This window comes from Scyliorhinus canicula, chromosome 1 (assembly GCF_902713615.1).
Source record: "Scyliorhinus canicula chromosome 1, sScyCan1.1, whole genome shotgun sequence".
Taxonomy (NCBI): domain Eukaryota; kingdom Metazoa; phylum Chordata; class Chondrichthyes; order Carcharhiniformes; family Scyliorhinidae; genus Scyliorhinus; species Scyliorhinus canicula.
Window position 1 is genome coordinate 161,609,824 of NC_052146.1, and position 25,126 is coordinate 161,634,949.

The window sequence follows — 25,126 nt, forward strand, 5'->3', positions numbered from 1 at the left end:
ACCTCCAGCTTCTGCTCCACTCTTTCCAGGGCAGCCCATATAGGTTCTGCCATCTTGACCAGATCTTCTGAGGCTGCCTTCCTTTGCTGCTTGAACTTAGCTCCCTGGAATGTCACCAACTGCTCTGTCGACCATTGAGTGGGCAATTGCACCACAGGTCCGTCCGCCTTTTCTCCTGCTGTGCCACGCGACTCCTCTTGTCCGAATGTTGCCTTTTATTTGTCGCACTCCTTGTTTGGTAACTCTTGGAAATTACTCACTGAAGGAGATCACCTTAGCTTCTCACCTTTTCCACCTGCCAAGACCTGGAAAACAGGCAAAAAGGTCCATATAATTCAGGCAGGAGCCAACTTATGTGTGACCACTCACTCCATGGCTGCATCCAGAAATCTCCTGACAATATTCTTACACATTCACTTTGTCTGTCCAAGTCCTCTTGTCGCCTTCTTGCATCCTTCTCATAACTTACATTTCCACCTAGTTTTGTATCATCAGCAATTTTAGAAATATTACCTTTGTTCCCTGTATCCAAATCATTTATACAAATTGTGAACAGCTGTCCCCAGCACTGATCCTTGCAGTCCCCCACCAGTAACAGTGTTCAACCTGAGAATGGCCTGTTTATTCCTACTCTCTGTTTTTTGTCTATTAACCAATTCTCATTCCATACAGTATATTACCCCCAATCCCATGCGCTCCAATTTTGTTTACTAACCTCGAGTGGAACCTTATCAAAAGCCTCCTGAAAATCCAAATACACCACACCAATTAGCTCTCCTTTATCTATGTTACAGGTAACATCCTCAAAAAGCTCCAACAGGTTTGCCAAGCATGATTTATCTTTCATAAATCCCTGTTGTCTCTGCCCAATCATTTTCCAAGTGTCAAGTTGTGTTTCAGTTGATGTAGCCGTGTTAACAAATAGGAGGAGGGCATGGAGAAATCCAGATGTGGAAAGAGAAATGTTGCAGGAGCTTCTCTGGCTATGACTGGATAGATAGGAATGAAATTAGGCAAGGTATATCCCACCCTGCTGGTCAGTGAACGCTGTTAGCATCAGCCTATAATTTTTCAGGTGCAATAATTTGCTAAACATCTGAATTGATTGAATTTAGTCACCTTTATGGTTGTTATATTTTGGCTATACCTTTTTGAGCTAGACTTAGCACAGCATGTTAGAACAGCAATAAGATGGCACAGTGTCAATTCTCACACCATACATCCTCAAGCTCGGACATGCTGGGAGGCAGTAAGCAGATATTAGTTGTTTCGCTACATGAAGAAATGAAAAAACTGGCTGGTTGGTTGCTCTTACATCCCTCCTTGCAGAGTAATCATGCTGATAAAGGCCTCTCAATTATAGCCGAAGGAAGAAGGTAGTTTAGCCTCAAACATTAAAGAACTACACTAATTATTAGTGCTATTTACACATTATAGTTCACTTCTCACATTTAGTAAACACACAAAAAATGTGGACCTGTATCTTTACATTTTGCGAACATTTTTGCAACCTAACTCACATTTTCCTTACTAAAGTGTAACTTATCTATGATGTCGAATATAGTTGGTTCCCAACATAAGGAAACTCCTGGCAATTGAGAGTGACACACAACATAACCAGTATTGAAAACTACTCACCTAGGGTGGGATTCTGCAATAATGGGGCTATGTTCCGACATCGGCATCAACGCCCCCCGATAGTGAGGAATTCTTCACTTTCTCAGGGGCTAGGTTGCTGCCGGAGTGGTTCCCGCAGCTCCAGCCAGCGGCAAAGGGTCGGCGCGAGTTCACGGCATGCGCGGAACGGCAAACGTATTTCCGTGCTCCCTTTTCCGCACCGGCCCCAGGACAATATGGCGGAGCCCTACAGGGGCCCGGCGCAGAGGAAAGAAAGCCCCCACGGAACCAGCCCGCCCGCCGATCGGTAGGCCCCGATCACGGGCCAGGTCACCGTGGGCCCACCCCCGGGGTCGGATCCCTCCACCCCCGCACACTTACCTGCCAGGTCCCGCCGTGTGTGAGGGGAGTAATTCACACCGGCCAGACTGGGTAAAACTTGACGGCCACTTGGCCCATCGGGGCCTGGAGAATTGCCAGAGGGGCCGCTGTCAACGGCCCCCGACCGGCGTGGTGTGAACCCCACCGGTCCCCGATAAACGGTGCCGGAAAATAGGGAAGCAGGCATCAGGGCGTCGGGGCAGGATTCACGCCTCCCCCGGGGATTTTCCGACGCGGCAGGGGGTTGGAGAATCCTGGCCGTAATATTTGTATGTGTTCTTAAACTGAGTGCAAATGAATATCATTCATGGTACCTCCTCATCCCATGCAGTTCCAATTTTGTTCCCCACTACCATCTTCTGAAACTAATACATTCATTTAGATTCTCCTCTTCACTATTAGCTACAAAGAGCCAAAGTGGAGAAGGGAATGTATGACACAAGTGGTTATTAAATACTCAAGTGGAACAGCATTAGTGCAGACGTCTTATTAAATTGACCAGCTGCTCAGGTTCTGATTGCTTGGACTATATCTATAATGTGCAATTGCTTCTCTGCAAGTGCTTGTTTTCTTTTACAGAGAAAACCAAATGTTCTTGTCATGGGCCAGGGTTGAGAGAACCCCAAAGTGTATCATGGAGTTCACCTGACCCACAACTTTTAACAGATTGTGGTATGGGGAGCACACGACCCCACTCTACAGGTGTGGTACAGCAGAAATGGAAAAGTATTTTTTAAAAGCAAAACAATGTTTATTCTATGAACTCAAGTTAACCTTTTTGAAGCATACAGTGAACATCTTAGCAACCATCAATTCAAATACAACCCCCAAAGAATACAACACTAAGTAATACTTTAACTTCCCAAACAACATCCAGAAGACGGAAGAAAAACCTTTCAATAGAAGCACATTAGGCTTACATTCACGACTGAAAACATTTAGAATTCTGAATTCACCAAATGATCAAGAGATAGTCTTTTGATGGCATAGATAACAGCAGTACACCTGCTCGGTTTGGCTTCAGCTCCAACACTGAAAACAAAACTAAAACACACCCTGCAGCAAACAGCCTAAAATGAAAGTAAAAAGCTGACAGACAGCCCAGCTCCACTCACTTTCTGACATCACTGCAGTAATAAACACCCATTTCTTAAAGGAACTCTCACTACAGATATTTATATACACACCCATTTATAAACACCCATTTCTTAAAGGTACTCTCACCTGACATCCTAAAGCATGATGTGGAGATGCCGGCGTTGGACTGGGGTGAGCACAGTAAGAAGTCTTACAACACCAGGTTAAAGTCCAACAGGTTTGTTTCAAACACGAGCTTTCGGAGCACGGCTCCTTCTTCAGGTGAAGAAGGAGCCGTGCTCCGAAAGCTCGTGTTTGAAACAAACCTGTTGGACTTTAACCTGGTGTTGTAAGACTTCTTACTATCCTAAAGCATGGCAATTTATTTTTTTGGAACACCTGCATATACCTGAGTGTTGGATTTTCAGCTGCCGGTGGGTACGGAACGGGTGTCGGTGTGATTTGAAAACGGGGTTCCCAAAGAGTGGCACTGGATCCCACCGCCTCCAAAACAGTTTGCAGTTTTCAAAGGACCTGAGGGAACAGGAACCCTGCGTTCTATCAATATCCATCCCCTTAAGTTCCTTTTTTAAAAAATATATTTATTCAAATTTGCAACAAAACACTCCAAACAGAAAAAGGAATAAAGCACAAAATAAGCAAAAAATTATACATGGGATTTCCAACAAAATACAATAACCCCCATTTAACAAATAAACACACTAGTAAGGAAAACACCCCACTCTAATCTAAACAAAAAAGAAAACACAACTGCCCTTCCCCCCCCCCCCCCCCCCCCCCCCGCCCCGGGTTGCTGCTGCTGTTGACCTCCACCTAACATTCCGCGAGAAAGCCTAGGAACAGTTGCCACCGCCTGCAGAACCCCTGCACAGAACCTCGCAAGGCAAACTTTATCTTTTCCAGCTTGATGAACCCTTAGTCTCTGAAATGAATAAAATCTTTATTCATTTCACTTAATAATTATTTGATACTATATTTGTAATCAGTTAAGGTAAAGGGTAAAAATGGCAGGAGATCTCAGACCCGTGTTATGCTCCTCGTGCGCAATGTGGGAGTTCAGAGACGCGGCCGATGCCCCTGACTTCTTCATGTGCGGGAAGTGTGTCCAGCTGCAGCTCCTGTTAGACCGCATGACGGCTCTGGAGCTGCCGATGGACTCACTTTGGAGCATCCGCGATGCTGAGGAGGTCGTGGATAGCACGTTCAGTGAGTTGGTCACACCGCAGATTAGGATTGGTGACGGAGACAGGGAATGGGTGACCAAAAGGCAGAGAAAGAGCAGGAAGGCAGTGCAGGTGTCCCCTGCGGTCATCTCCCTCCAAAACAGGTATACCGTTTTGGATACTGTTGGGGGAGATGACTCACCAGGAGAAGGCAGTAGTAGCCAGGCTCATGGCACCGTGGCTAGCTCTGCTGCACAGAAGGGCAGGAAAAAGACTGGCAGGGCTATAGTCATAGGGGATTCAATTGGAAGGGGAGTAGACAGGCGTTTCTGTGGTCGAAAACGAGACTCCCGAATGGTATGTTGCCTCCCGGGAGCTCGGGTCAGGAATGTCTCCGATCGGCTGCAGGACATACTGAAGGGGGAGGGTGAACAGCCAGTTGTCGTGGTGCATATAGGCACCAACGATATAGGTAAAAAAAGGGATGAGGTCCTACAATCAGAATTTAGGGAGTTAGGAGATAAGTTAAAAAGTAGGACCTCAAAGGTAGTAATCTCAGGATTGCTACCAGTGCCACGGGACAGTCAGAGTAGAAATTCAAGAATAGTCAGAATTAATACGTGGCTTGAGAGATGGTGCAGGAGGGAGGGGTTCAGATTTTTGGGACATTGGAACTGGTTCTGGGGGCGGTGGGACCATTACAAACCGGATGGTCTACACCTGGGCAGGACTGGAACCAATGTCCTAAGGGGTGCTTTTGCTAACACTATGGGGAGGTTTTAAACTAATGTGGCGGGGGATGGGAACCAGATTAGGAAGTTAGAGGTCAGTAAAGAAGCAGCAACTAAAGCCAGTAAGGTACGAGACAATAAACTCAATGTGACTAAGGGGAAGAGTAGACAGGGAAGAGATGATGAACGCAAAGGTGGTCTGAGGTGCATTTGTTTTAATGCGAGAAGTGTAGCAGGTAAGGCAGATGAATTTAGGGCTTGGATCAGTACCTGGGAATATGATGCTATTGGTATTACTGAGACTTGGTTGAGGGAAGGGCAGGACTGCAACTGAATATCCCAGGGTATAGATGCTTCAGGAGGGATAGAGAGGGAGGTAGAAGGGGTGGAGGAGTTGCATTACTCGTCAGAGATGATATCACAGCTGTGATTAAGGAGGGCACGATGGAGGATTCGAGCACTGAGGCAATATGGGTGGAGCTGAGAAATAAGAAGGGTGCAGTAACATTGTTGGGACTTTACTACAGGCCTCCCAAAAGCGAGCATGAAGTAGAGGTACAAATATGCAGACAGATTATAGAAAAATGTAGGAACAATAGGGTGGTTGTGACGGGAGATTTTAACTTCCCCAACATTGAATGGGATTCGTGTAGTGTTGGAGGCGTAGATGGAGCAGAGTTTGTAAGGAGCAGACAGGAGAGTTTTTTAGAGCAGTATGTAAATAGTCCAACTCGGGAAGGGGCCATACTGGACCTGGTATTGGGGAATTATCCCGGCCAGGTGGTTGATGTTTCAGTCGGTGATTACTTTGGGAATAGCGATCACAATTCCGTAAGTTTTAGAATACTCATGGAAAAGGACAAGAGGGGTCCGAAAGGAAGAGTACTAAATTTGGTGAAAGGCAGAGTATAACAAAATTCGACAGGAGCTAGGGAATGTGGATTGGAAGCAGCTGTTTAAGGGTAAATCCACATTTGAAATGTGGAAGTCTTTTAAGGAAAGGTTGATTAGAGTGCAGGACAGACATGTTCCTGTGAAAATGAAAGATAGAAATGGCAAGATTAGGGAACCATGGATGACGGGTGAAATTGTGAGACTAGCTAAAGTGAAAAAGGAAGCATACATAGGATCGAGGCAACTCAAAACTGATGAAGCTTTGGAGGAATATCGGGAAAGTAGGACGAATCTCAAACGCACAATAAAGAGGGCTAAAAGGGGTCATGAAATATCTTTGGCTAACAGGGTTAAGGAAAATCCCAAAGCATTTTATTCGTATGTAAGGAGCAAGAGGGTAGCTAGAGAAAGGATTGGCCCACTTAAAGACAAAAGAGGGAATTTATGCGTGGACTCAAAGGAAATGGGTGAGATTCTTAATGAGTACTTTGCATCGGTATTCACAAAGGAGAGGGACAAGATGGATGTTGAGACTAGGGATGGATGTTTAAATACTCTCGGTCAAGTTGTCATACGGAAGGGGGAAGTTTTGGCTATTCTGAAAGACATTAAGGTGGACAAGTCCCCAGGACCGGATGGGATCTATCCCAGGTTACTGAGGGAAGCGAGGGTCGAAATAGCTGGGGCCTTAACAGATATCTTTGCAGCATCCTTGAGCACGGGTGAGGTCCCGGAGGACTGGAGAATTGCTAATGTTGTCCCTTTGTTTAAGAAGGGTAGCAGGGATAATCCAGGGAATTATAGACCTGTGAGCTTGACGTCAGTGGTAGGCAAACTGTTGGAGAAGATACTGAGGGATAGGATCTATTCACATCTGGAAGAAAATAGACTTATCAGTGATAGTCAGCATGGTTTTGTGCAGGGAAGGTCATGTCTTACAAACCTAATAGAATTCTTTGAGGAAGTGACAAAGTTAATTGATGAGGGAAGGGCTGTAGATGTCGTATACATGGACTTTAGTAAGGCGTTTGATCAGGTTTCCCATGGCAGGTTGATGGAAAAAGTGAAGTCGTATGGGGTTCAGGGTGTACTAGCTAGATGGATAAAGAACTGGCTGGGCAACAGGAGACAGAGAGTAGTGGTGGAAGGGAGTGTCTCAAAATGGAGAAGGGTGACTCGTGGTGTTCCACAGGGATCCGTGCTCGGACCACTGTTGTTTGTGATCTACATAAATGACCTGGAGGAAGGTATAGGTGGTCTGATTAGCAAGTTTGCAGATGATACTAAGATTGGTGGAGTTGCAGATAGCGAGGAGGACTGTCAGAGAATACAACAAAATATAGATAGATTGGAGAGTTGGGCAGAGAAATGGCAGATGGAGTTCAATCCAGGCAAATGCGAGGTGATGCATTTTGGAAGATCAAATTCAAGAGCGGACTACATGGTCAATGGAAGGGTCTTGGGGAAAATTGATGTGCAGAGAGATCTGGGAGTTCAGGCCCATTGTAACCTGAAGGTGGCAACGCAGGTTGATAGTGTGGTCAAGAAGGCACACAGCATGTTTGCCTTCATCGGACGGGGTATTGAGTACAAGAGTTGGCAGGTCATGTTACAGTTGTATAGGACTTTGGTTCGGCCACATTTGGAATACTGCGTGCAGTTCTGGTCGCTACATTACCAGAAGGATGTGAATGCCTTGGAGAGGGTGCAGAGGAAGTTCACCAGGATGTTGCCTGGTATGGAGGGTGCTAGCTATGAAGAAAGGTTGAGTAGATTAGGATTGTTTTCGTTGGAAAGACGGAGGTTGAGGGGGGACCTGATTGAGGTCTACAAAATTATGAGAGGTATGGACAGGGTGGATAGCAAGAAGCTTTTCCCAAGAGTGGGGGTGTCAGTTACAAGGGGTCACGATTTCAAGGTGAGAGGGGGAAAGTTTAAGGGAGATGTGCATGGAAAGTTTTTTTACGCAGAGGGTGGTGGGTGCCTGGAACGCTTTACCAGCGGAGGTGGTAGAGGCGGGCACGATAGCATCATTTAAGACGCATCTAGACAGGTATATGAATGGGCGGGAACAGAGGGAAGTAGACCTTGGAAAATAGGAGACAGGTTTAGATAAAGGATCTGGATCGGCGCAGGCTGGAAGATCCGAAGGGCATGTTCCTGTGCTGTAATTTTCTTTGTTCTTTGTTCTACCATATCGTTAATCCAAGCTTCCACGCTTGGGGGCTTTGCATCCCTCCACATTAGTAGGATCCTCCGCCGGGCTACCAGGGACACAAAGGCCAGAACACCGGCCTCTTTCGGCTCCTGCACTCCCGGCTCGTCCGATACCCCGAATAATGCTATTCCCCAGCTCGGCTTGACCCGGGTGTTCACCACTTTGGGCATGGCCTTCGCAAAGCCCCTCCAGAATCCCTCCAGCGCCGGGCACGTCCAGAACAGATGGGCGTGATTTGCTGGGCTCCCGAGCACCTCACACACCTGTCCTCCACCCCAAAAAACCTACTCATCCTTGCCCCCGTCATATGCGCCCTATGAACAACTTTGAACTGTATTAGGCTGATCCTGGCGCAAGAGGAGGAGGAATTAACCTTCGTCAGGGCATCAGCCCACAGATCCTCATCCAGCTCCTCCCCGAGCTCCTCCTCCCACTTGCCCTTTAACTCCTCCACCGAGGCCTCCTCCACTTCCTGCAGTTCCTGATAGATCGCCGAGACCTTGCCTCCTCCATCCCATACGCCCAAAATCACCCTGTCCTGAATCCTTGGTGCTGGGAGCAGCGGAAATTCCCTCACCTGCCGTCTCACAAACGCCCTCACTTGCATGTGCCTAAAAGCATTCCCGGGAGGTAACCCAAATTTCTCCTCTAGCGACCCTAGGCTCGCAAAAATCCCATTGATCAATAGGTCCCCCATTCTTTTAATCCCTGCCCGATGCCAGCTCAGAAACTCCCCATCTACCCTACCCGGAACAAACCTGTGGTTCTCTCGTATCGGGGACCAGACCGAGGCCCCCACCTCGCCCCTATGTCGCCTCCACTGCCCCCAGATCTTCAGAGTCCCCGCCACCACCGGACCCGTGGTGTACCTTGTCGGCGGGAGCGGCAACGGTGCCGTCACCAGCATCCCCAGACTAGTACCCACACAAGACGCCACCTCTATCCTCTTCCACGCTGCCCCCTCTCCCTCCATTACCCACTTACAGATCATCGCCACATTAGCTGCCCAATAATAGCCACATAGATTCGGCAGCGCCAGCCCCCCTCTGTCCCTGCTACACTCCAAAAAATACCCTCTTCACCCTCGGGGTCTTATTCGCCCATACGAATCCCATAATGCTCCTGCTTACCCGTTTAAAAAAAGCCTTGGGGATTAGGATGGGCAGGCAGTGGAACACAAATAGGAACCTCGGGAGGACCATCATCTTGACTGACTGCACCCTACCCGCCAGGGAGAGTGGCAGCATATCCCATCTCTTGAAATCCTCCTCCATCTGTTCCACCAACCGTGCCAAATTGAGCCTATGCAGAACCCCGCAGTTCCTAGTGACCTGGATCCCCAGGTATCGAAAGCTCCTCTCCGCCCTCTTCAGCGGTAGCTCTTCTATCCCCCTTCCCTGGTCCCCCGCATGCACCACAAAGAGCTCACTCTTCCCCACGTTGAGCTTATAACCCGAAAAGTCCCCAAACTCCCCAAGGACCCGCATAACCTCCACCATCCCCTCCACTGGGTCTGCAACATATAACAGCAGGTCATCAGCATATAACGACACCCGGTGTTCCTCCCCTCCCCCGGACCAATCCTCTCCAGTTCCTAGATTCCCTCAGTGCCATAGCCAGCGGCTCAATTGCCAGTGCAAACAACAAGGGGGATAAGGGACACCCGTGCCTCGTCCCGCGGTACAACCTAAAGTACTCCGACCTCCGCCGGTTCGTAGCCACACTCGCCACTGGGGCCCTATATAACAGCCTGACCCACCTTATGAACCCTTCCCCGAACCCAAACCTCCTAAGCACTTCCCAGAGATACTCCCACTCCACCTGATCGAAGGCCTTCTCCGCGTCCATGTCCACCACTACCTCCGCTTCCCCCTGCACCGAGGGCATCATGATCACATTTAAGAGCCTCCGCACATTCGTGTTTAACTGTCTGCCCTTCACAAACCCCATCTGGTCCTCATGGATCACCCCCGGGACACAGTCCTCAATCCTCATAGCCAGAACCTTCGCCAATAACTTAGCGTCTACATTGAGGAGCGAAATTGGCCTATACGATCCACATTGCAATGGATCGTTGTCCCGCTTCAAAATCAGCGAGATCAGTGCCCGGGACATTGTCGGGCACGCCTCCCTCGCCTCATTAAAGGTTCTCACCAGCAACGGGCCCAGCAGGTCCACATGCTTTCTGTATAATTCAACCGGGAACCTGTCCGGTCCCGGAGCCTTCCCCGCCTGCATGCTCCCCAATCCCTTAACCAGCTCCTCCAGCCCAATCGGCGCCCCCAAACCAGCCACCTGCTCCTCCTCCACCCTCGGGAACCTCAGTTGATCCAAGAATCGCCGCATCCCCCCCCCCCCCCCCCCCCCCCCCCCCCCCCCCTCCGGGGGCTCAGACCTATACAGATCCCCAGAGAAGTCCCTAAATACCTCGTTTATTCTCACCGCACTCCGCACCGTAATCCCCCCTCTATCTCTAATTCCACCAATCTCCCTCGCTGCCTCCCTCTTACGAAGCTGGTGTGCCAGCATCCGGCTCGCCTTCTCCCCATATTCATATACCACCCCCTGCATTTTCCTCCACTGTACCTCTGCTTTTCCCATGGTCAATAGATCAAATCCCATTTGGAGGTTTCGTCGCTCCCTTAGCAGCCCCTCCCCCGGGGCCACTGCATAGCTCCTGTCCACCCTTAATATCTCCCCCACCAATCTCTCCCTCTCCCTCCTCTCTCTCTTCTCCCTATGGGCCCAAATGGAAATTAGCTCTCCCCTAACCACCGCCTTCAAAGCCTCCAAGACTACCCCCACCTGCACCTCCCCATTATCATTGGCCTCCATTTATCTTTGAATACACCCCCGGATCCGCCCGCACACCTCCTCATCCGCCAACAGTCCCACATCGAGGCGCCAGAACGGGTGCTGGTCCCTCTCCTCCCCCAACTCCAGCTCCACCCAATGTGGGGTGTGGTCCGAGATGGCTATAGCCAAATATTCCGTTCCCTCCACTTTCGGGATTAGCGCCCTACTCATTATAAAGAAATCTATCCGAGAATAGGTTTTATGGACGTGGGAGAAAAAATAAAATTCTCTGGCCACCAGCCTGGCAAATCTCCACGGATCCACTCCCCCCATCTGGTCCATAAACCCCCTGAGCACCTTGGCCGCAGCCGGCCTCTTACCTGTCCTGGACCTGGAACGGTCCAGGGCTGGGTCCAGCACCGTGTTGAAGTCCCCCCCACCCCCCCATTATCAAGCTCCCTGCTTCCAGATCCGGGATCCGACTCAACATACGTTTCATAAATCCGGCATCATACCAATTCGGGCCATAAACGTTCACCAGTATCACCCGCGTCCCCTGCAACCTCCACTCACCATCACGTATCGACCTCCATTATCCGCCACAATATTCATCGCCTCAAACGACACCCGCTTCCCCACCCGTATCGCAACCCCTTTATTCTTTGCATCCAGCCCCGAGTGAAAGACCTGCCCTACCCATCCCTTTCTCAGCCTGACCTGATCTGCCACCTTCAAGTGTGTCCCATGAAGCATGACCACGTTTGCCTTCAGTCCCTATAAGTGCGCGAGCACCCGGGCCCTCTTGACCGGCCCATTCAGGCCCCTCACATTCCATTTTATCAGCCGGATCAGGGGGCTACTCGACCCCCGCCGCCGACTAGCCATCCCCTTTTTTAGGCCAGCCACGTGCCCGCACCGACTCCCTCTTCTACCTCCTGCTCCCCTTTGGCCAATGCAGCAGCAACCGAGTTCCCCCCCCCCCCCAGCCAGACCACCGTCCAGCCATTCTGCTCCCCCCATTACGCTCCCGTAAGTCAGCTGACTCTTGCTGACCCCGGCCACTCCCGCCATTCCAACGACCACCCAGTGTGGGAATCCCCCTGCCGATCAATATGCGCTCTCCTCCAGCACCGCCCTTCCCCCCAGGCCCCGCCCCTCCCTTCCTTAGCGCGGGAAAAAGCCCGCACTTTCCATCCGAGCCGGCCCCGCCCCCAATGGCGCAGCTCCTTTTTCTGCGACCTTGCCCCAGCTCCCCGACCCAGCGGGAACCTGCCCCTACAGTACCGGCGCCCACACTCTCACACTGCCCCCACATCATATCCACTCACCCCTTCCCATGTCCCTTCTTCCCAACATGAAACCAGAAGAACACCCCCACAATACAGTAAACACCCGCCCCACAACAAACCCTCAGTTCGAGCCCAACTTTTCAGTCTGAATAAAGGTCCATGCCTCATCTGGCATCTCAAAATAGTGGTGACGGTCCTGAAACGTAACTCACAATCGCGCTGGCTGCAGCATTCCAAACTTCACCCCTTCCGATGGAGAACCGCCTTGGCCCGATTAAAACCAGTCCTCTTCTTGGCCACTTCCGCACTCCAGTCCTGGTAGATACGGATCTCCGTATTCTCCCACCTGCTGCTCCGTTCTTTCTTCGCCCATCTCAGGACGCACTCCCCGTCCATAAAGCAGTGGAACCTCACCACAACAGCCCTTGGCGGCTTGTTGGCTTTGGGCCTCCTTGTCAGGACTCGATGAGCCCCATCCAACTCCAGGGGCCTCAGGAAAGCTCCCGCGCCCATCAGTGTGTTGCGCATTGTAACTACATATGTCCCAGCGTCAGACCCCTCCACTCCTTCAGGGAAACCCAGAATCCGAAGATTCTTCCTCCTCGACCTGTTTTCCAGGTCCTCAAACTTCTTGTGTAGCGCCTCGTGCGCCTCCACTTTCACCGTCAGGCCCAAACTCTTGTCCTCGTTCTCCGAGGCCTTCTGCCACACATCTCGAATCGCCGCCCCTTGGGCCTTCTGGGTCTCCACCAGCTTTTCTATCGACGCCTTCATTGGCGCCAGCATTTCTGCTCTAAGCTCCGTAAAGCAGTTTTTGAAGAACTCCTGCTGCTCCCGCGACCACTGCGCCGACGCTGCTTGATCTCCACCCGCCGCCATCTTGCTTTTCCTCCCCGCTCTCTTCGCTGCTCCAAAACCACTTTTTTGATCGCTCCACTCCATTCAGTGCTGGGGGATCCTTACTATCACCTTGCCACACTGGGAACCGTCGTACAAGTGCCGCTGGGGCTCCTCAAAAGGGCCTTAAAGTCCGTTCTTGCCGGGAGCTGCCGAACGTGCGACCTAGCTAAGCGTGGCCGCAACCGGAAGTCCCGCCCCTTAAGTTCCTTGAGGAATATGTTAAGGGGCCTGCCTGCTGCAGAATTAGATTTTCAATCCTTTTTGAGGATGAAGCCAGACTGCCTAATGTACATTAATATGCAGATGTAAGGGTTTCCATGGAGGAGAAGGAAGTTTATTTTCACTGGTGCTTTTTTTCTGAAATTTGAGGGATCAGCTAGTGCCGAGTCGGGTGCTATACTTCAACTTATTATCTATGGCCACTTCGCACTACCTTTATTCTCCTTTCTCTTCATGAGTTATCTGCTGTCCATGGCTTGGCAGTAAAAACCCCAAAGGTAGCTGCCTCCTGCCTTTGATGCTGGTGTCAGACTGATAACTTTCAGCTCCTCGAGGTGCATGGTGTTATAACCTGGGCAAAAAGTTCACCTCCTGCCTAATCAGTCCATTTACATTTAAAATTGGTGTCATGAGAGCAACATAGTTCAGCTGCAGTATCAAGGCCCAGAATTAATCTAGGTATCAGGTTGCTGCCGCCTGCCCTCACTTTGAAACTCCAGCGCATAATGTTTCCTGTTAATAAATACCAATCGATGGGTGGTCTCATTAAATCTAATTCCAATTTTGTAATACGGGCTGGTTTAGCGCAGTGGGCTAAACAGCTGGCTTGTAAAGCAGAACAAGGCCAGCAGCGCGGGTTCAATTCCCGTACCAGTCTCCCCAAACAGGCGCCAGAATGTGGCGACTAGGGGCTTTGCACAGTAACTTCATTTGAAGCCTGCTTGTGACAATAAGCGATTTTCATTTCATTATGGACATGTCATCACATACTGCTCATGATACCTGCCAAAAGTTCATCAAAATGAATCTGTTCAGTGCAGAAGAGGCCACTCGCTTCTTAATTACGTTTACAGAACTTAGAATTGTGCAGATTATCTTTAAAAGCCAACAAAATATTTGTGGCATGGTAACATTATGTACACAGAACAAGAGTAGTGAAGGACAAGAAACACAATTTTGTTGTAAGGTGGATATTACTGATCCTTCAGTGCATGAACAAAGGGGAACTCTGAACAACACGTGGATAGAAGAAATTGGTCTGCTGTTCTGGAGTCAGATTTCTTCAAATTGCATTTGAAAGACGCCAATTTCATGCAGAAATTCAATTTGTCAAGAAAGACCATAAAACATTGGAGATAAACCATATTTTACATAAAATGCATTAAATGTTTAAGTTTGTGTAAATGTAATAGAACGATCACTAAATTGCAATTTACGGGAATTACTATGGGATGTCACATTGCCTCAAATCAACTGCCCTGTTTGTGTGACATTTGAATAAAATATATGGTATAAAAGTGTAGGTGACATCTACTTATGCAGTATTGTATCAAAGCTGTTAGATAAATACCACTTTTTTTCTATCACCCACTCCCATTCCTGGTTTTCGTGTCAGCACAGATATGAAATATTGTAAAATTTGATGCTTTCTGAGCTATATGTCCATAAATATATTGGTGAAATATCATAATGTGAACTAAATTGTGCCAATAAAACTTTGGTAGTAAATTATACATGTTGCTTTGTTTTCATTAACGCATATGTGCAATACACTTAAGCATTCAAAATAATGCTTCCTTCATTTGGATCAATGGGGCGGAAGTAAACAAAATATTCGAAATGGGAGTAACCTCATTCATTCCGCAGTGCTTTGAGCTGTATATGCAAATTAAAATCAACCAGATTAGATTGTGTTACAGTAAAGGTATGAAAAAAAAATCTTGGTTATTTTTGCCTGTTTTGTACAGAACTCCCCTCGGAGTATAGTCTAGTTGGTTTTGTAAGGCATTTGTCACTCTACTTCAAATGTTCTTTAAAAAAAATTTCCTGCTTTTCTCCAGGGTGTGTGTATGATGACAGCAGCTTTTCTGCATTTCTTTTTCCTTTCATCCTTCTGTTGGGTGTTGACAGAAGCCTGGCAATCCTATCTTGCTGTGCTGGGAAAAATTAGAACCAGGTTGATAAGGAAACGCTTTCTCTGCCTTGGCTGGGGTATGTGACTGTCTTTATATTAGAATGCTTATCATGTGCAATTTGCAAAGGAACTGTGAAAATTCTAAACTCAAAGCAAATTGTTTGGATCTGACCAAATACAGTGAATGTTTCTTGATAACAATTACATTTTCAAAATAATTGCAGCAAATTTTGTTTCTGTTGGCCATTGGAGATGCTCTATTATAGTCATGCTTCAATAAGAAAAGCCACTGTTTGTCAGTCAATGAAATTTAACACTATCACTTTTTATAATGAATTTGTTTGCTTTTTAGTCATCATTCTGTCACTTGTACACAAGTAAATACTGAACCATAAGAGCTTACAGCACAGAAAAAGATGATTTGGCCAAATATTTCTGCATCACATTTTGCTAAGCTAGTCAAAGCTAAACCATTGGCTTTCTTCCTGTATAATAGCACTATATATTCTCCAGGTTTGGTTGTTTATCCATTTTTTCCTTTAACAGATTCACTGAATCTGTAGGGGCTCCTGGGGGTGCCCTGTGGCAAAAGATTCAAATTCTAAAAATTGCAATTTCTCCTAAATTCACCCTACTCTGTTAATAGTTCAAAGTTGATGATCCGTCTCCCAAATTAAAGTAAATCATCTTTCTAATGTTCGCTTCATGCAAATCTTTCATGATTTAAAAATGTCCATTCACTGTCTTCTTAGCTTTCTTTGCTCCAGTGAAAATAGTGCTAGTATCATGTGTGTCTCCTCATTACTATGGTTTCCTCTGCAGTGTCAAACCAATTCATCTTTGTTGTGTGCCTCCAATGATTTTATGTATTTTTATCAACTAAAATAACAGGTTTGAAAGAAGATAAAACATTAAACTGCCAGTCCAAAACACCTGGTGGATGGTTGGCATTTTAATTAGATGTTATCAGTATTCACAAAATGGATAACCTATTAGCACAACAAAAATAAATTGAAAGTATTTTTTATTCTGCTTAACTCTTATGATCTCTCATTCTTCAGGTGATCCAGAATCAACTTTGTCTTTTTCGTTTCATCTGTCTTTCTCTCATGTCTTTCAACATCTTATTCCTTATCAAAACATCCCCAATGCAATTAATTTGCCTTTTTTAATAACATCAATCAAACTTGATTTTACTTCTATCATTGCCAACAGTGCTTAGTTAATTTAGTTTCTATCCATTTTACTTGCTGTGTCTCCAAATCTGCTTCCTCAGACTCTGGATACTTTCATCCGTGTCCACATTTCAACAATGTCTAAAAATACACATCACGTCCATCATCACTTGAAGAGATCAGACAAATTAATGTTTTGTCGAACATTCTTTATAATAATTATCATACAATATTAACCACCTCTGCATTCCTGCTGTACAGAATCTAAAATTGAGGAAAGCATCTTCGAGAATGCATCAAGAAATAGCCTTTCAAATCATCAAGTTAAATCCAAACTGCTAATGAATGTTCAGGAGATTGTAATTGAGGATAACTAGTTTAAAGAGAATATTAATATAAACTCAAAAATGCTGAAAATATTCAGTGGTTCAGGTTGCATCTATGGAGAGAGAAACAGTTTCAGCTAACCTTTCATCAGAGCTGAAACCTTGCTGCACAAATTCAGCCTGTCCTGTTATTTCCAGCAATTTCTATTTTTCATTCAGATTTCCAACATTCACTAAATTTGCTTTTGTAATAATATCCTCTTATGTTGTATGCTGAAAAATCCATCCAGTGACGCTCGAATCGTAAAATGCAATTATGTGGAGAATTGCATGCAAGCCGAAAATCATGGCCAGCGCGGGCGCTCGACGGAATGCCATGCTCCTGTGCCTCAACAACAGCATCAATGCATTCTACTCTGCACGTACAGTAAAGGCCATTGGCATATCATTAATGGGCTCGACCCGTTATTCTCCGCGATGCTCAGCCTCTGCCAGGAGGAATTATTGAAGGCATGGTTCACTTGCGGGGGAGAGAGAGGAGGTAGGCCACGCTCCCAGAGGCACGACCGTGGGCTGTCATATGGGTGCCCCCACCCCACCACTCCTGCATTCCACCTGCCCTCCACCTTACCAATCCCTGCCACCCAGAACCAGGTGCCACCTGCTGGTGGGACATCATGCAGCCCACCCAAGGGGGCATACCCAGTAGCTCCTAAAGGGGGGGTTCAGGACGGGGGGCCGCAGAGTGTACTGCGGGCATAGGTAGGGCCGGCCACTGGTACCCCTGCCAACAGGGACGGGTGCTGGAGCCAGAGACCCCAACCGGTGCCAGACACCGATGGGGCCAGGTTTGCGATGGGATGTAGGGTGCCGGGGAACAGCTGGGGTGGGTGTGGGGGAACATGTAGGGGCAGGGGACACTGTAGGGGACATGTGAGCCACTGCAGCCCTGGGGGATGCACTGATGCTGTATGAGTGGGAGATGCTTGGGGAGGATCTGCAGCAGCGGACCCTGCCCAAGGGCAACAGGAGCCTCTGGGTGAGGATAGAGAGCCGGCCGCCCAAAAGGCCGAGGAGGTGGGAAGGAGGTGCCGCATCAGACCTCGTGTGTACCGGCAGCGCCCGCACCTATTGGATCAGCCGTGCTACCGAAGGGTCCAGTTGAGCAGGACATGTCTGCAGGCTCATAACGCACCAGGAACCGCGGGGATAAAAGGGAGGACATCCGCTCCTGCTGGCCATCAAGGCGATGGACGTCCTGAACTTTTGCACCACGTTGTGCTTCCAGGTGCCAAGTGGGGACCTGTCAGTTATTCAACAAACTTTGGTGTATATGTGCAGCCATGCCGTCACGGAGGCCTTGTATGCCCTGTTGGCACAAAATATCAATTTAATGTGGACCGAGCCCACCAGAATGCTCGGACAGCAGCATCCACCGCGAGATCCAGGGGCGATTGATGGGATGCATGTCCTGCTTTGAGCACAGGCCCATGACGGGCTGGCCTTCAGAAACCGAGAGGGGTTCTACTCGATGAACGTGCAGCTGGTGTGTGATGTGACCATGAGCTGCACATCATACACGTCTGCACCTGTTACCCGGACATGTGTGCACGACACCTTCATCCTGACACATTCAACAGTTCCTGACACCTTCGAAGTGCACTCCCAGGTGAGGGGTTGGCTCTTGGGTGTCAAAGGCTATCTCCTGTGATCGTGGCTGACGACCCCTATCTAGAGGCCACAGGCCGATGCGGAGACCCACTAAACCGCCCATGCCGGGACCAGGGGCGTGATCGAGCGGTGCATCGGCATCCTGAAGATGCAGTTCAGGTGCCCGGAGCGCTACAAGTGTCTCCATCATTGTGGTGGTCTGCTGCATCATAGAGGCAACATTCTGGACGAGGAGGATGAATTCCAGGCCTCATCCGTAAAGGAGGATGCAGAGGATGGCCAGGGCAGGCACAGGAGGCAGCAACATGTGCATGCATGGGATGCTCTAATCGCCTCCAGGATCACCGACTATGGGGTCTAGCCGACTGCGCAGACATCCCATCCCATCCTCATGCCACCTGTGCCCAGGCCCGTTGACATTGGCATCTGCCTTCCCACCTCGAGGAACAGGATGTCCTGCTTTTTCTCCACCGCACCCAGCAGTATCTCGAGCTCTGCAACCGGGAACCTCAGGGCTGCTCTTCATGGTGTCATCTTCTTGGCTGGATGAGAATTTGTGGGGAGTGGAGTGCTTATTTGCAACTCCAGTTTGTCCAGCTCCCCAGTGCCAATTACGCAGAGGGTGGTGGGTTCCTGGAATGCTTTGCCAGCAGAGGTGGTAGAGGCGGGTACGATAGCATCATTTAAGATGCATCTGGACAGACATATGAATGGGTGGGGAACAGAGAGAAGTAGACCTTGGAAAATAGGCAACAGGTTTAGATAAAGGATCTGGATCGGCGCTGGCTGGGAGGACCGAAGGGCCTGTTCCTGTGCTGTAATTTTCTTTGTTCTTTGACCGCAGCGAGCCTGATGCCGGTATGAGTTGGAATTGCACTAGTTTCACGTGGCGCGATGCTGGCCACTTTGCAGATCCTGAATTGCTCCGGGAATGGCGTCGCCACTGGGACTGTGGAAGGCCCGCCATTTAGTCTCGACGTCAGCACTCTCAAATGGAGAATCTTGCCCTATATGTTTCAAAAATATTGGTGGCGCAGTGGTTGGTACTGCAGTCTCACAGTGCTGAGGACCCAGGTTCGATCCCGGCCCCGGATCACTGTCTGTGTGGAGTTTGCACATTCTCGCCATGTTTGGATTTCACCCCCACAACCCAAAAAGATGCGCAGGGTAGGTGGATTGGCCACACTAAATTGGCCCTTAATTGGAAAAAGAATTGGGTACTCCAAATTTTTGTTTTTTACATGTTTCAACAAGATCACTTATCATTCATTTCAACTCCAATGAGTACACACCAAACCTGCTCAACTTCTCCTCAGAAGAAAATCCCTTCATTCCCAGGATCAACCTAGCAAATCTTCCCTGGACTGCCTCCAATGCCAATAAGCCTTTTCTTAGATAAGGGGACCATTACCTGCAGAACTGAATGCTAACTTTGTGATTTATGCACGAGGATCTCCAACTCCCTCGGAGCAGCAGCTTTCTGCAATCTTTCTCCATCAAAGTAATATTCAGCTCCTTTACGCTTCCTGCCAAAGTGCATAACTTCACTATTCCTACATTCCATCTGACAAGTTTTTGCTCATTCTCTTAACCTGTCTATATCACTTTGTAGACTCTTTGTGTCCCCACCTATCTTTGTGTCATCTGAAAACTTGACAATTGTACATTTACTTCCCTCATTCAAGTCATGAATATATATTATAAATAATTGTGGCCCTAGCACTGACCACGGTGGCACACATAATTACAGGTTGCCATCCAGGAATGTACCTCTTATCTCATTTCTCTGTCTTTTATTAGTTAACCAATCTTCTCTCCATGCTAATATACTATCCCCAACACCATGGGCTCTTATCTTATTAAGTAGCCTTTTGTGCAGTACTTTATCCAAAGTTCTTTTGATATCTAAGGATATTATATCTACTTGTTCCCCTTTATTCATTCTGCTCATGCCACATCAAATAATCATAATACATTTGTCAGGCATTATTTCCCATTCATGAAGCCACGCTGACTCTGTTTGAGTATATTATGTATTTCTAAATACTCTAAAATTACATCCTTTATAATGGACTTTAACATTTTCCCAATGACAGATGTGAAGCTCACTAACCTACAGAGAACCCCCGCGCATGCGCAGAAATACGCAGGCCGGTCCGTGGATGCGAGAGATCACGCCAGCCGTTCCGCGCATGCGCGAACTTGCGGCGGCCCTTCGCTGCCAGCTGCAGCGGCGCCAACGACTCCAGCGGCAACCTAGCGCCTGCGAAACTGGAGGCGCATGGAAAATTCCTTACCTTGGGGGGCCGTTGACGCCGGGAGTTGTTGGAGCCGGTTTTTCCGCCGGCGTGGGGACATAGCCCCATTTTCTGAGAATCCCGTCCTCTGTCTGGATGAATGCAGCTCCAACAACACTCGAAAGAAGCTCTGGCAAAGCATCCTACTTAATTAGCATCCCATTCACCACATTAATATATTCACTTCCTTCAACATTGGCACAACCTCCTTGCCAAGGCTTCTTGGACAGAACCTTCCATATCAATAATCGCCACTACCTAGTAGGGCAAGGACAGTCGGTGCAAGAAAACACCACCAGCTGCAAGTACCCCTGCAAATTACACATCATCCTGCCTCGGAAATATATTTTCATTGCTGCATTGTGACTGGGTGAAAATCCTGGAACTCCGTCTCTAACAGCATAGTAGGTATACCTACACCACAAACCTTGGCAGCTCAAGAAGGCAACTCACAACCACCTTCTCAAAGACAGTTGTTATTAGCAATGCTCAAATCCCAGGACCATATGATTTGAAATGTAACATCGTTATGACCTCCAAGGCCATTTTCATCTTAGCTTGTATTGCATTCACCAGACTCAACCCACCAGCCAACCCTGGGCAATAAAATTTGGTAGGCAGTCATTTGAGGTATCCATTCGGGGGACCATTGATTGCAGTGAGGAAAATTGTAAATTGTTTGACACTTGGCTTCACTGAAGTTGTTAGTGTGTTTGGTGCCTTAATGGTTTCCAATATTTGTAGATAGTACATATCTCAAGGCCAATTTCTGCATCCATAGGGTAGAATTTCCACTTTGGGGTCAATCAGCATTCAAAGCGCCTGCTTATGTCAGCATAATTCTTCGCACACTGAAGCTCAAGAAACTGCACTATCCTGTGGCGTTGGCACCATGGATTGCATGTCCTGCAAAGGTCTTGCATCAAGGTCTCCAGTGAGGCTGCCACCCTTGCAGCATGGTTGCTTCAGAGTGCGGGAACTATTTCCTCAGACAGAAAATGGTAGGACTCCTCCATTCTGCCTTTCAATCAGAGGAGTGTAGCTGACAGCCCTTCCTGATGTTCCCAGCTGTGCCTTTGGAGTTCCAGCAACAGAGGCATGACTGAATGCAGAGGCATATCATCTGATCGGGCCTCAGCAGATTCCTAGCCTTCAGCCATCCCCAGAGTGTTAGAACGCATGGACATCATTGACACTGCCTCCTTTCGGAATCAGAACGAATGAGGTGCTCACCAGTTTCTGACCCTGAGCCCTCTCTAAAACTAGATTCCCACCAAGTTGTGAGTCTCTGTGCTGGTGGGGGATGTATCTGAAAGCTGTGATCTCCACATCAGAGAAATCATCTGTGTTGGCGTCGGGTGTTTTCTAAGACCTGACGACCTGCAGTGAAAACCTATGTGGGAGAATCAGTGGTGGTGTCCCTTGAGCTGACAGTGAATGAGATTCCTGTGGATGTGTAATGGGTGAGAGAGTGTGTGAACTGAAAGCAATGAGAAGAATGACTTACCTTGGGCAGAACGATGGAGATCAGTCACCTTTTTCTGGCACAGGATGCCTGTCCTTGCAATGCGTTGGTGCTGACCACCGCTGCCACCACCTCCCATACTGGGTTGGTGTCCCGGCTCGCTGATCTCCACCCTGTGTGTAGGTAGAGGACGTCATACTGCTCCTCCACTGCATCTGCATCAAGTAGTTGAGGGAGGTGCGAAGAATTTGGGGGTAGCCTTCTTTGTAGCCATCAACCAAGGAGAAGTGGCTGGTGAGTGCTGGGACGGCCTTAAATTTGGCGCCCCCAACATGAACATACTGAGCTAATGGCAGGGCAGGCGAATCAGAGTCCACCCACCACCGAGCCGACATGACTCCTGTGGCGTAAAGTTTAGTGTCATACAATGAGGCATGGAAACCCACCATTGCCACCTATTGGCTAAACGCTACTTCCCCCACCTTTGCCAAATTTACAGAGGGACGGGGGGGGGGTTGGGGGAGACAACTCCCAGCTCCGCACCCCGTACAGCCCTAACATCCGCCAGTACCTTTATATTACAAAAGGGAGGGATTTACCGAAAACGCTCAGGAGCTGTCGCCCCACACTTTAACACCGTATTAATGTAGTTTTAGCATGACATAAAGAAAACAGAGCCCCGCGCAGAACATTACAAGACCAGCATTCAAACCCAGAATGCCCAGTCGACTCAACGTAAATGGAGTCAGTCACACACATATCAATGGTGTGAGTCAGTCATGTGCATATCAATGGAGTCAGTCACACGCATAGAGTCTGTCACACGCATATTGCTGCAAAATCACAAACACACTCCCCAGTGGATCCACTGCCACAGCAAGCCAGCAGCGCAATAGATTGGCAGGTGGAGACGAACAAAAACGTTGCCCGACCTCCATCAGAAATCGACTCGACGATGCCATTTCCGGTCCTGCCCGGAGCGTACACGCTCCAACAGCCGCATCAGAAACCTCCTGGCACTTACCTTCCGTTGCAACACAATGTTCGGAAAAGGCATCACAGCAACGATATCAGTCCATACTTCAGTCCACACAGTCGTTAAAAAGAAAATTCAAGGAGGTGTCCAACAGCTCAATCCTTCTCATCCAATATAGTAATGACAAGGGGAGCCCGGCGTGTTCAGCTTTTACAGCGGCACATACATAGGGCCCAGTTACACATCACTCCTTTCTATCGACCGTTACAGAGGCTGATATAATATACAAATGCTGGTTAATTTCAGGTCCAATCAGGCAAGGGAAAAATCATCCCCAGCTGGATGTACCTTATGCATGTCACATGCAGGTTATTATTGTCGCAAAACCCATATTATTCCAAAATAAAGTTGCTTTCGAGGTTGGTATTATGTTTTCTCTATTTGTTCTAATTCACCTATTATTTTAAACTATTTTCCTGGAGACCATTAAGGAAACCTATTGCTAATGGATTTTTCCATTATAACTATTGCAACAAATGATTGTTAGACATATCATCACAGGAAGTGATGCAACATCACATGATGCTGCTCTCTCTTGTAGACCTCATGGCAAAATGAAGCCACTGTAAGATGTTTCTCAGAACAATTTTCCTTACCATTAGAAGACTGAATATTCTGTGTGAGCACCAAGGATATTATATGGTGCCAGCAAGTGCCAGTTGCGAAAAGCTTCTGCTATTAATGGAAAGCATCAAGCAGTTGCAGTTCTCAACCAAGTAAAAGCATGGTTGAAAGGCGCTGAAATTTGTCAGATATTGCACCACATCGGGCCTCACTGTGAAGGAGAGCAGTGAGCAGGTCCGCACACTGTTATACGCGATAGGTGGCTGCGTCGACAATATCTTAGTCATACAAGAGATCGGCAAAGAAAAAGCTCCCTCTGAAATAATAATAAAAACATCTGATGCCTAATTCAATCTGCAAAAGAATACTATTATTGAGTGGGCTAAATCTAACAAGCCCATCCATCACAAGGGGAAAATATTGATACATTCATTAACTATCTATATAGACTTGCAGAGAATTGTGAATAAGTCAGTTTAAAAGATGAACTCATCAAGGGCAGATTGTTGTTGGAGTCTTGGATGAAGCATTGCCTGACCACTTGTAGTTGGTGGATGATTTAACCTTAACTAAGACAATTCAATCGAGCAGACAAGATGCGGTCAAGAAGCAAAGTCAATTGGTGATTGAGGGTCAGGTAGATTTGAGAATTATGTTCATTTTAAAAGCAGAGAGGTGTCTGTCAAAAAAGGAGACAGAATGTGCATCCAACAAACACCTCAGCTATTCAGTGTGGCATGATATAACATAGGTGCAAAAATGATCCGTTAAAAAAACAAATGCCATTTTTGCAGAAAGAACGGTCACTTCCTGACTGTGTACAGCAGTGAGAAGAAAAACCTTCAAAAGGTGGCAAGACTCATGAAGTAGGTGATATCAATGATATTAAGATGTCTTTCCATGGAGAGACTCATGAACCAAGTGGAAACATTTGAAGTGCTGATATCCTAGTAGTGGGAAAAAACACACCCTTTAAGTTAGACACAGGTGCAGCAGTTTTGGTTCTTCTTGATGCTGAACCGTGGTTGAAGAAATGTTTTCTTCAGCCATAAGGTCAAGGTCAGAGAATATTTGAATGCAACCCTTCAATATCGAAGGAGAAATGTCTCAGAAACCTTGGGCAGGATTGAACTAAATGGGAACAAAGTCCCATAGCGAGTGTGTTTAGCCGCATGTTTCCCAGTGCTCCCAGCCCCAAGAAACACAACGGCAACTGGGTTAGATAGGGGGGCTAAGCGGGGAACATGTGGCCACGGGTGCTTATAGTCTCGTTTTGTGCACTGAGGAGCTCTGCTCATCGGAACTCCTCAGTGTAGCGAGAGATCAGGTCATTTTAAAATGGCATCTCGATCTCTGGAGCCCCCACAAAGC

The 25,126-nt window shown here is 47.8% G+C and overlaps 1 protein-coding gene across 11 annotated transcripts in view; it reads left to right on the plus strand.

Annotated features, from left to right (window-relative positions):
- The window catches only part of adgrb2 (adhesion G protein-coupled receptor B2), a 1,298,770-nt gene that overhangs the window by 1,137,963 nt on the left and 135,681 nt on the right, over positions 1-25,126 (plus strand). For all 11 annotated transcript variants that reach the window (XM_038801790.1, XM_038801818.1, XM_038801834.1 and 8 more), the window contains one exon: positions 15,148-15,298. In XM_038801790.1, coding sequence (XP_038657718.1) covers positions 15,148-15,298 — 151 coding nt within the window. The remainder of the gene's footprint in view (positions 1-15,147; positions 15,299-25,126) is intronic.